The sequence below is a fragment of the Rhinolophus hipposideros genome, assembly GCF_964194185.1.
Source record: "Rhinolophus hipposideros genome assembly, chromosome: 2".
Taxonomy (NCBI): domain Eukaryota; kingdom Metazoa; phylum Chordata; class Mammalia; order Chiroptera; family Rhinolophidae; genus Rhinolophus; species Rhinolophus hipposideros.
The window spans coordinates 86,908,847-86,921,959 of NC_138048.1; the positions used below are offsets into that span (position 1 = coordinate 86,908,847).

Consider the following 13,113-nt stretch of genomic DNA (forward strand, 5'->3'; position numbering starts at 1 on the left):
GAGCAAACTGCTTCACAGTGGAACTTTGGCCTTCACTGGCTATCTGTGGAAACTGCAAAATGCAAAGCCATCTGGGAAACCAAGCCTCACTTCAACCACGTATTGAATTCACCATTTACAAATTCACACCCACACACCCACCCTCAGGCGTGAGTTATGTCCCCGCCTGGCTCAGCTGTGTACGTATATGTAAACTCTGATCCCTCGGAATCAAGTGTCATCTTTATTTCTTTATGGAAATATCATCTTATATTGCCTGATTTTTAGGCTCCTGGGGCAGTCAGACAGATAACATTCTTTAATAGAAAGACAGTGATCTAGAATGGATGAGAGGATGTCTTTTTTTTTTTTTCCTTACAGTTTTCCCCCTACACCTAAAATCATATCAAACAGCACTTTAACTGTAAGGGGAGGGGAAGGCAAGATTTTTCAGAAAACAACGGGCATAGAATTGTGACAGTATATCAGATTCACATTCTCATTCTTTGTATCAAAGGATACTTAGTGAGGAAAACAGTGAATGCCTTACTTGCAATCAGTTAAAACCAGACGATGAATTTTCATATCAATATGTTTGTAATGGCAGGCATGCACGAATACTCGAAAGGCGCAAAAATAATTTACACTTCAATCTCAGATACACAAATGTACTTAAGAAAGAGAAGTTTTATTAGGGCAATTTCACTTTATTTTTCCATACAGCAAAGTCAACTACTGCAGTAATAATAAAATAAGCATAAAACAAATTGCAGCCCAAGACAAAATACATAATTTTAAGCAACTACAAGCAGAAAGTAAGTTGTGATTACATAATAGTAAAACCAAGCACATCTGTCCTTTCAGCAGATGAAAGTGGTAGGGTTGCTGATAAGTGCAACTTTATAACCAGCTAGAGTGAAGGCTGGCTACATGATTTCATAAAACAAGTGCCCTAATATCACATTTGCTTTTTTGAGTGCTTCTGAGTTGAAAATTAAAACCGTGAAATTTTTGAACTGTTTTATTTTTTTTTCCACCTGCTGAAAGAACAGGATCCTACAGCAATTAAAAAACAATCACATAACAACTATAGCTACGGTGTGCTGTTTGGTTTGCCTGTTTATGGTTTCAATTTTGTGAAAGTCAATACTTGTTTTGAAGACTTTTGTGTGTGTGTGAACAATAAACCACTGAAATTGGCAGAACAGATTTGAATAATATATGTCCTTAGTATAGTTCTCTCTCTCCTTTTTTTTTTTTGTTGAAGTTTTATACATGCAGTAGTTTTGAAAAATGTAAGGAATATTTGATCCATGATTTCACCTTAATGGTTGAAGTACCTGCTATTTTTGGTAATGATCTTCAGGCAGATTTGGCCCAATGGAGTTTTTGTCAGTCATGAGATCTCGGAAGGATGGCATATCTTTCCAGCTGAAAAAATCCTGGCAAACTACAAGCTGTTCACAAAAAGCAAAGCAACATGTTTCAAGGGGTATGGAGTGCTAACTCTGTGCCACTTTTGCAAAAGCAATTTTGCTCAATCTGTCATTTTATTAGCCTTAACAAAACTCCTTGTAATTATAGACGTTTTTATTCAAAATAAGATCTTACTATTATACAGGTTTCTCTCTTTTGACTATATACAGAAGTGCAAAAAGTCAACCTTCTCTCTAGACGTTCCAACATGCTAAACTGCAGCATAATCAACCCTCAAGAGTTTGCACACACGCTATAATTCTCATTACGTAAACTTTGAGTATTTGGATTATCAACAAAAAGTCCCTTGTTCTATTTATTGATTATGCAGCTTATTTATAACAAGGCCTGATATTCAGGGATATTTCAAAAATATTAAACAATACTTTAACATTTGAAATGGATACAGTAGAAAATAAATTTTATTCTAATATCTAGGATCTAGATCTTCTTATAATAACTAATTACAAACAAAATAAATCATCAAAATATTACTCAATTGTCTGCCAGGATTGTTGCCATAGCAACAACTTAACTTCTTACTTAGCAATGATTATATATTTATAAGATATCCATATAAAAGATCTTTGTTCTTTTAATGAAAACTAGACAAGAACTAACAATGACTGACATTCTTACACTTTAATATTAAATCAGTAAAATATAAATCATTTAGTTAACAATAATACGAATATTCATATGACACTACATGTAATTCAAAACTGAGTATGTTATGAAGGAAAAACTACTTTAATTTTTTTTTTGTATTTTGAAAAATTCATCGGTAAAATCTAATAAAACAATAGTCTATAAACTGAAATGGTATTCAATTGTTAATAGAAAATGAAATTTAATAAATGTAGGAAATGAAAAACTACATTTTTAACAAGAAAAATAAGTAATATTCTATAATGTAACTAACTACAATAACATGTGAAAGTCACCATTACTCTCTTAACACGATTGAAATTACATTGGTATGGGTTCCAACCCGTAATGTAATAATCTAAGGCTTTAATAGATGTACAGTACAATCAGTAAAATCAACACATCAGTCTTATATTAGAAAGCATCTCTCTCAAGCATAAAAACTTGCAGTAAACTTGGAAGTATGGAAAGTTCTATAACAGAACTTTCACTTCTCCCATTCCATACTCTAACTACCAGTGACCTGGCCCCTACTTCAGCAATTTTTAGAACTGCTGAACAGAGCAAAAATATCCTTTACTAGCTGCAAAATCCAAACCACAAAAAAAGGAATTCCTTTGGATGAATCCATTCTTAAAAACTGAATGCACATCTATTTTTTTTTAAATTTTGTAAAAGGCTTTCTAAGGCTATAAGCAGTTAATCTGAACAAAACAAAACAAATCACATATAAAATTCACCCATGTACTTAACCCACCCAATTGCTAGGTTAATTAGACATTTCCCATTTTCATATTTTGGTTTATCATGCATCTGATGACAGTGCTGCTTTCTTCTTTGTTTAGAGTCACTATTTTAAATGTGACTGTGGTGAAGCGTTTAAGCAAACGTGAAACCATTTTTGCAAAGCATTTATAGTCTTTTGACTTTTGACAGAGCTATAAATAGAAGCAAAATAATTTCCTCAAACATTTCTTTTTGTTATCGTGTCTCAGAAATGGCATATCCCTTTTGAATAACATGTTATACAGTATAGTATGCATAAATATTACACTACAATGCATTAAAATAATTTTTATATATATATATCTATTACATATATCCCCAGTATGTGTGAGTTTATCTGTATCGAGAGAATTTCTGTTGTGCTGTCTATTGTTACTGTAAAGTTAAATTGGCCATTTCTGAGACAGCTTTGGTTTCAAACAAAAAAAAAAAAAAAAGAAAAAGAAAAAAAAGGATGGTGCCCTTTGACTGATTAGTACTAGCAAATAAGCAACAAAAAATGTGGCTCTGAAAACAATAACACTGAAGAAATAATACTCTAATTTGATGTACAGTCTATGGCACTTCATGAGAATCCTTAACAACATGGTACTTAAAGCCATGATGTGCTTTAAAAGATACACAGTTGTGGTTTTGCTTGGCACATTCATCTCTGTCAGATCCCTCCCTCACCACATCTTACAATCTATTACATTAAAAATATTACTCTTAAACAAAAATGACTGTGCATGCACACTCTCATCTATAATGGCAATTTTAAATACAAGGTGCACCTTTGTTATTTGTAAACCTTGAAAGAAATAAACTTATTTTTAAAAAATTATATCTTGGTCTACAGACGTACCAATACATAATAGAATCATGGTTACACCATAGTCTGTCTTTTCAAGATGGCATGAATATACAGGAAACTAATTAGGTATGCATATTTTAATGCATAACTCTGTGCTAGAAAAGAAAGACGATGTCGTTCTTTGAGACAGGAATATCACCTCAGCACGAATATCAATTAAATGTACAAAGTGTATAGGCAACAGTGTGCAGTGGATTTCCATGTTGTCTTTTCTTCTGATTAACATGCAATGTGTGGATGTCTTGTGGCTGAGGGGTTTTTGTGTGTGTTGCTTGACGGTATATACAATATGGCTAATGACCTCGTCCTTTACGCTAACCAAGCACACTGTCCTTTCCTCTTTAGTATGATCTATAAGGGAAAAAAAGATAATATTTGTTAAAACAGACAATATCTAAAAGCAGTTTCCAACATATATTTACTATGAAAATTGTATTTCTTGATTTCAAGTATGAAATCTATGACATGCCTTCAGATAAAAACAAAAAATACAAGTACAAATCGATCTAAATTTATCAACTCGAAGAGACTACAATGACATGCAGAGCTTAATGAAACTGTACACTCTGCTCAAGTATCACGCAACGCTCAGCTAAAAGTGTAAAATAAATGTGCAGAAACGAGGGGCAAATATAGTAGAGCTCTTTTTTAGCACTATCATTGTGGGGCAGAATTTAAACTCACTTTACTTCCCCTCTAAAGTTTCATACGTTCCAAGAGGAATGATCTGGCCTACAAAATTAAAATCCATGCAACAAGTCCTATTAAACATGATTCACCACACAGACTTTACAATAGTTATAATTAAGATTTTTTGACTTTACAATGGTGGGGAAACAATAATCACTCAGTAGAAACCAGCTAGGCTGAGCTGTGATGTTCAGTAGGTTGGGTGTATTAAATGCATTTTCAACTTACAGTATTTTCAGTTTATAGTGGATTATCAGGACATAACCCCATCATATGTCGAGGAGCATTAATGTATTTGGGTGTTTGATTAGCACAGCATATGTTTGGAAAAAAATTGACTGTTTTGGATAATTTAAATTTTGGCATGATTTTTTTTCCCTAAAGCCAAGAAAAATAAACATCATTCCTTATGCTCCTGATGAATTAAGATTGAATAGATATTACACTGTACTTGTAAGTAGTTCCAGTTTTTATATGAAATTTGTTCTCCTCAGAGAAACTTTACATATGAAACGTATACTTTAGAATACCACCTTGATTATTAAAAAAAACCACCATTTTTCTGCACTCACTAACCAGTTTAAATATTGCAACTCCTCATGAAAATGACCAATCATTTGTTATAAAAACGCAACATTATAAGCCTAAGTTTCAACACAAACAAATCCACTGGTTCGCTAATTGCTGGACTTTTTCAACGTGGATTGTTGCTAAGAAATAGAACCCAGTTATGTATATATAATACCAAACATACTCAATTGACTATTAAAGCTTGGAATTTTTTTAATATGTCAGATTTTTTAAATATGTCAACAGAACTCTTCTTCCAAACCTACATACTACAAAGCAATGTGCTTATTAAAAAATGTAGCTATTGTTCAGAATAATGAATGTTTTTATCAGAACTGCATAGAGAATGCTTAAGAAATAAACAAAAATAATTTTCAGTCATTTAATTCATGATGGTAGGTAATATGTCTTTGGTAGACAGAATTTATCATTTCTTTCCTAAATGGCTATCAAATTTTGTTTATCCTCTTCTGCATGGCCTCGACCTTTGTCCAGCTCTTGTTATAGGTTATTATCACAAGGGCCTCTGCACTGGTTCTCTGCCACCATCTCCTGACTCAACATGCTGTCCTTCTATAAGGCCCATACTCCTCCCTTCTCTCTGATTTCTGACTCTGGGACAACTTCACCTTTGCTCCAAGAGAAATTTGTTCAAACCTCTCTTATTTTAATATAGTGTGCTGAACTTTATATTTTTATCTCATTGTGTGTTCACCTTTCCCTTAATGACATGGTAGCTAATACACAGTAGCACCAAAACGTCAGTCGTAAATGTGTTAATGAAGAGATAAATGAATGAAAGGAAGCAACAAAGAATGATCACTCATCTTATGTACCAGATTCAGTTTTAAATGTTGTAGCTCTTTTAAGCTATAAAAACAATTACCTAATATACTTCTGAGCACACACGATAATGCGGATGCATGCGTATTGAATAAAGTATATGCTCTAAGGATGAACAACGGCCACCATGGCAAGTGTGTAAGTCAATGTGTCTGAAGGTAAACCACAAGACCTTTAGACTATTTTTGAACAATGGCAACATTTTCAGAATTACATGATTGTCCGAGATGACACTTTCAAAGTACCTAAAGTTCATTTGGATATGTAGATGTATGTGTATGAATGTACTGGGATGCCAAAAAAATGTATACTTTTTTTTGACACCCTCTGTATGTGAGTTTGTGTATATACTTATTTAAACTTAGAATCTACATTCTAATGATCCTGTGGGTGGTGAAGCATGAGGTGATGTGGATATATGTTCTCATTTAGGATTTTACAAAAATATTGAAACATAAAATAAATGATGATCTACAATAGGGATTAGAAAACTACTACCTGTGAGCCAAATCTGGCCTGGTGCCTATTTTTTGCAAATAAATTTTATTGGAACACAGCCACACCCTTTCATTTACATATGGTTTCTGGCTGCTTTTATGCTACAATGGCAGAGTTGAGTAACTGTAACAGAAAAGTGTGGCAACAGAAATCATATGGCCCACACAACCAAAAATATTTACTATCTGGTCTTTTAAGAAACAGTTTGTCAGGGCCTCATCTACTCCTTCTATTTAGTTTTAAATCATATTTTTCTTTCATGCTTGTGTTTATTTCTAATATGAAATAAAAACAAAATTTATTTTCCCTAAGTATTATGTATATTTAAGTGATATTAACATATCTATTACCAAATGTTATGATGGAATCCCTCATAACCCATCTAAGATAAAAAATGTGAGCTCTATAGAAGTATTTTCTCAGAAAGTTGCAAAAATTTTCTTAAGCGCATTACACAATTGTTATCTTAAGAAACCACCACGAATATATACTACATATTACATAATAAACTTACTGTTTAGTGATGAAAATTCTACATCTGGGTAACATACTTGTGGCTAGTCAGATGTTCGGCAGATATTATGGGTATCTAGCAAATAAAAGATTATTTAATGAATGATCCATGCGAGCCAGCCAACAACCAAGACATGAAAACATTTTAATATTAAGTTTTTTTAAGAAAAGTGAAATTCAGCTGTGAGATGATAGTCCTTATCTGGTCAACATAACAGTAAGTTAATGTAAACTTAATGCCAAAGTAGCAACTCATTTTTTTAATCTTTGTGTTAAATACCATTCTATAAATGTTATTGGTTTTTAGGAAGTAAGGGAAGTAAAACTATCAAAATTTCATGCAGAGCAATAATTGAAAGAAGCCCTTTTTGTTGGCCTACACACGTGCGCGTGTGCGCGCACATGTACACACACACACACACACACACACACACACACACCCCTGTGGTTTCAGTTATTCAGTAATCCAGAAATCAAAATAGGAAATGTCTTGCCTATTTTTGTGCAACCAATTTCTCACATTTTTGTTCAACTTATGGTGCGTAACTTTTTTTTTTCCAATTTAAAATACCAGGTGTGGACTTATGGACGAGTATTTCAAAAGAACTGGATTAGGGCACAAGTTTATGTCACAACATATTTCTGAATCCTGATTGCACATTTTATTGTATTTTAAATGGGCAAGAGAACTTAAAAACTTGAGAGAAAATACAGTAAGAAACCAATAGAGAGGTGACTTATTTCAATAGTTCCCAAAGCCAATTTGTGGCCTGATTCTCCTCCAACCCAGAATTATAGCTGCTAACCTGGGGGAGGCAGCGCAACAGATTAAGACTATTAGAGGACTGAAAGCACGGGCTCTAACACTAGTGATCTATTGCCTGGTTGTGTAACCTTGAGCAAAGCACTTCATCACTCCATGCTTAAATTTCTTCATCTATAAAATGGCACTAACCCCATTTCAGCAAGGTTGATGTGAGAAGAGTGAAATCACATACATGAAGGCATGTGTTTGTTGTTTCAATTTAGATGTTCTAGACTAATTCAACATATTACAATCCACAGTCTGGAGTGTAAATTAATATGTCTCTCTTTTATTTCCATTTCTCAACTAACATCTTTACACAACTTTACAGCATTGGCAAATGGCACGAAAATGTGCTCCAAGCATAATGAAGCTTCTCATACCATTTTTCCTGCTGCTGCAGGACAGGATGTTGCACCCAACAGTGTAGAAGCATCAAGGATGGGGCTGTCGAAACATACCAAGGACCTTCAACACCAATCGATGCAGATGAAGGGCCAGCTATAAACTTCTGCATGCATGCAGGCTGCATTTTGTGGCATCAGCTATTTCCAGCATCGCTAATGTACTGTAGGCATATACATATGTATGTATATGTAGATATAATATATGTGTGTATATATATATCCATTCCCTTGTCTTTCTTTTGGTTGTAAAACAGTATGAAGACCCAAGATTATGCATGAAATGGTCACAGCACAATGCAAAAAGTAAAGTGTCCCCTACAATCCAGGTGGCCAAGGGCATGTTGAAATTTGCTTTGCTATAGTTCTGCTTACACCAGCAATTCTATGGTCATACATGGTACACACAAGAGAGTTGAGCATCATTGATCTACACCATAAATGGACTGCGTCGAATCCATTAAGAAATTTCTGCCATAGATTATGAACATGCCACATATGCACAATCTAGCATTCTTGTAAATGAGTCTGATGTGTTAGCATAAATCTAGGGCTATTTTGACAAGCTTCAGAAAAACTAAGGATCTTTGCCAAATGTTTAAAGCCTTTCTGAAACTTTAAGATACATCCACTTGGCATACTGCTTTTGAATGTTTTTAATAGCTGTACTAATAGCTTACAGTTCTTCTACAGTACAGAGTGTATTGTAGAGACCAGGGGGGCCACTCCTCGTAGCCGTAACTACAAATTCAGATGGCACTTGATTGGTCTTCTCTTCCCAAGGGACAACATGTTGATTCCCATCTGATAACTGGTTCTTTTGACATTCACTGGGCTACATTTAACCTCAGTCTGGGGGTTACCTGAAATTTGATTTGGCTCTAAATTTTTTCATATGCTCTTAACCCTACTGAACTTTGCTTTCGTAACAAACATATCTGTATATTCAAGCCAAAACCTACTTTACATAAATTTGATTATGAGTCAACCAGTATTTTTAGAACGTAATTTTAAATAGCATCAGAAAAATGCTCATTGATTCAACGTCAATTTTTAACTTTTAAATATTTTAATAATCATTTTCTTTTAGTCATTCTTGTATATCATAAAATTTAAGTTTCTGAAACAGTTCCCTTTTACTTAAAAGTAACCTGTAATGTTAAAACAGTTCCCTTTTACTTAAAAGTAACACAGTTAAAACAGTTCCCTTTTACTTAAAAGTAACACAGAATGACTCAATTTACCATATTTAGTGTGTTTTTTCTTCCTTCACAACTCCCCAACATTTATGCTGAGTAATTACAGAAATAAAAACACTTAGGTTGTTTTTTTTGTCCTACTTAAAGCACCGAGAATCAAAACTTGGACACAAATTTACTTGGAATATGCAATCTGCTTATCAAACAAATAAAACTATAAAACATTTACAACAAACTCTATTTACAAGAGTAGTTAGTCATTTGTGGCATATGTCATACATTTAAATATTTTGCTTTTTATTAAGAATTTAGGCAAGAATTGAGAAATTGTATATACCAAATACTTATAATAAAAACCTTAAAATTAGCCACATTTTTTTGAACGTCAACTGTAACTGAAAAAAAAGTAATTTTTTAAAAAATTAGCTACAGTTTTGATTGGTCGAAATACCTGCACGGTTGGTTGGAGGCCAAATGAGAATTGCTTGTGTAAATATCATTTTAGTAGCTTTAGAAATGGAGCTGCGACAACTCGGGAGCACTTAACAAATGGCAAAAAAGCATTCTGCGGCTCGTCATAGAGAGAATGTGTAGGCCAACAAGAGGTATCTTTGAAACCCCATGCTATTAAAGCACCCACTACAGCCCTCACATACACACGATTCCCACTGACCTCAATGGGAAATCCACGTGCATAAGGGCTGTTGGATTGAGCCCTATTAGAGTTGGTTTGTAAGAAACAAAGCTGTAAATTAGCAAACCTGGTTGGCTGTGGCTGTTGCAGCGAAGGGAACACTTGTGGCAGATGTTGTTGCTGCGGACACAGTGGCTGGCGTAGCACCGTGCACCATGGGAACTTTCGGAGGGAAAATCATATAAGCAAACATACAGAAGAGTGTGGCAACATGGAAACCATGGCAACATGGAGGGGTAATTGGGCATGGTATTTATCACAGCAGTAAGCCATGTGACGGGACATCATCACCAGCGAGTGACATGCAATCACAGCGCAAAGCAGGACAACATTCCAAGGAGAGAAAGGGTAGGGGGATGAAAGAGAAAAAAAAAAAGGGGAAAAAAAGCTTGTTACCATCAAATCAAGAAAATTGACACAAACAGGCTTAATTTGCTAAGTCAAAAACAAGAATTTTATATAGTGTTCATAGACATTCAAAATCTAAGTCAACATACAGGTATTTATTTCATATATACAGTTATCTGTTTGAATGAAAGTATTTTTCTTATTTACTATTAGAAAAATATACAATATATTACTTTTATGAGACAGATTTTTTTTTTTTTTACACACCAGAACTCATAGTCCAATCAAAATCCACCAAAGGTGACTAAAGGAAACTTGTGTGTGAAGAAAACATTTATGTGAGTCCATGTCAATTAAATAGAAAATGACATTTAATTGACAGGTGTTAGTAAAAGGGAAATGGACTTGCCCAATAGATATAAGTTAAACTTAGCAGTGGATTTTGAGGGGCTTTGAGGTGCACCATAGGTTTAAGATAATCAAGAAACAAAGCTGGCACCTACCAACACTTGTAGCGGGTGTCATGCACAATATTGAGCCTGCCCATCATGCATTGCAACAGGAAGGTGGATTTGAAAAGGGAAAAGAATTAAAACATCCCATCACACGTGTAATTAGGAAATTCATTTGAACAAAGAAGAAAAATTGTTATTATGGGAACAGTGGCATGTAACTGTCAGCACAATCAAATCATACAATAGCACAGTGATCAATTAGAACTAGTCTCAAGTGAAGAATAAAAGCCAGTTTAACTGTGTGCTGGTACACTTTGTTTCTCCTAATTGCTGCCTATAAATAAAAGTATTTTGGAAAAAAATTAAACCTGCTTAATTCTTTTAAAATAATACTGTAATTTTGTTTTAATCTGGTTACTAGCCATCTGGCAGCTTTGCTCTTTCTGACTTTAACATAGGAATGCCTTAATGTCTTCTTTATATTGAGCACATGTTAAATAAGTGGAAATATTATTTATTATTAAAATGCTAAATCACTCAATGCACAAAACTGACGTAACAATGTAATGAAACCAATACATTCATTTTTATCCCTTGGTTTTATTTCCCTGTTCGTTGTGTCAGCATCACACAGACATGGGAGAGGCTGTGATCATTCATACAGGAATTTTATTTGAAGGGATACCAAGACATAAATTATGTATAAAGAGAAAATGAAACTTCTGCACTGCGTTAGTTTGGAATTTAACTGTAGGAAGAACATTTAGAGGGGATATACTTTCTTATGTTTCAAACTGGTTTACTCAATAGGTATCTGGGAAAAACAGACTAGTTTTCATTGTTGGTTTAGACCCTTAGGATTTCTTGGAATGGTAAATAGTCTCCAAAATTTCACAAACAAAAAATTGGTAATTAGACTTCAAAAAAAGAAAACACAACCCTGAATGGGAGATAATGAAGATACACATGTCGCATATGGGGTGTTATCACTGATATTCACAATTGTTCAACCATGGTGTTACATTAATATTACATATAAAGTCCCTACTGTCTTTAACATATAAACATTGAAAAATCTATTTTACCAAGTACAGGGCACTTTTCCACATACAAAACCACTGTTCTTTCTATGAGTTTATTTTAGACTCCCAGATTTTAAAATATCAAATGATTTTATACTTCTATCTAAAGCTTGGCACCTCCTATTTAAATACTAGCAGCATCTGGGATGAACATTCGTTAGAAAAATATCTGCCAATTGAGTCTTGTCAAAGATGGTCCTACAAAACAAAGCTGCCATTGAGAACCACGGATTACTTAACGGGCATCCCTGTAACAGCTGCAATTAGTCTGTTATCACAATGAGACTGTGAACACAAGGATCAGTGATTACACTTGGTAATGGAGCTCCGGGAGGCTTCCTCTCAGGTGGAGTACTATTACAGCAAGAGGCATTATCTAAGACACTGGGAGATCTCTGTCCTTTGCTACCACTACCAAGTCAGACACTTGGGAAAGACAACAAAAACAAACCAGAAATAACAGAGACGTTAATCCGAGACAGGTGAGCAAGCAAAATTTAATAGAGTCATACTGGGTCTAGATCCTGAGAAATCATTATCCGCTAATGGTAGAGGGGAGGGCTTGAAAAGAGAGGCTGAAGAGACAAATGAAAAGGAAAAACGTGGTATTCTAGGAATATTAAAGCCAGTTTAAATATTGTACAGGTTATATGTTTTCAATTTATTATTTATTATTATGCTGCAATTTGCCTAGTCTATTCCATCCCATGCATAATTAAGCCTGCACATGCTGAAAATGAGTTAAACTCAACCCTACCTTTCTAAAACCCCAAAGCTTTTGTAATTTAAATTTTAGTTTGAGTTATCTTCCTCATTACCATTATAACCAATGCACACAGTTTTGAGAGGGATTCGCAGCAAATAAACATAAGGCAGCAATGAAAATACTAGCCAGGGTGCAATAACTCACAAATATGAAGACATAATGCTGTAGGACCCACTTACCAAAAACAAAAATCACTTTTGAAATGAACATAATATCGATCTTTACATCAAAAAATGGGCCGATTTATTAATAATGATTCACGAGTAGCCAATTAAATTTTTTTCCTCAATTTTCAGCCAATTTAAGTGAATGTATTTGTTAATGTTAAATTTTCTCTATGGAGATATTTGCATAGCAGAATGTTGTGTTTCTGAGAAATGCATTACTTTAATTACATGACTTTTTAAATTAAATTTTTTAATCGTTCTGTGTAAAGATGTAGGAAGAAAATTTACAAATGAGATGTAGGCATAGTTAAAATTACTTCAAGGCGAAGAGGAAATG

The 13,113-nt window shown here is 34.0% G+C and overlaps 1 protein-coding gene across 25 annotated transcripts in view; it reads right to left on the bottom strand.

Moving 5' to 3' along the window:
* Positions 1 to 1,241: 1,241 nt before the first annotated feature.
* MBNL1 (muscleblind like splicing regulator 1) overlaps positions 1,242 to 13,113 on the bottom strand; it is a gene marked incomplete at its 5' end in the record, with an annotated part of 193,871 nt that continues 181,999 nt past the window's right edge. For 11 of the 25 annotated variants that reach the window (XM_081080087.1, XM_081080082.1, XM_081080085.1 and 8 more), the window contains 4 exons: positions 1,242 to 4,093; positions 6,858 to 6,932; positions 10,026 to 10,120; positions 10,810 to 10,845. In XM_081080087.1, coding sequence (XP_080936213.1) covers positions 6,876 to 6,932; positions 10,026 to 10,120; positions 10,810 to 10,845 — 188 coding nt within the window. In that variant the 3' untranslated portion in view covers positions 1,242 to 4,093; positions 6,858 to 6,875. The remainder of the gene's footprint in view (positions 4,094 to 6,857; positions 6,933 to 10,025; positions 10,121 to 10,809; positions 10,846 to 13,113) is intronic. The other 14 variants (XM_081080067.1, XM_081080088.1, XM_081080083.1 and 11 more) reach the window with 2 other exon arrangements.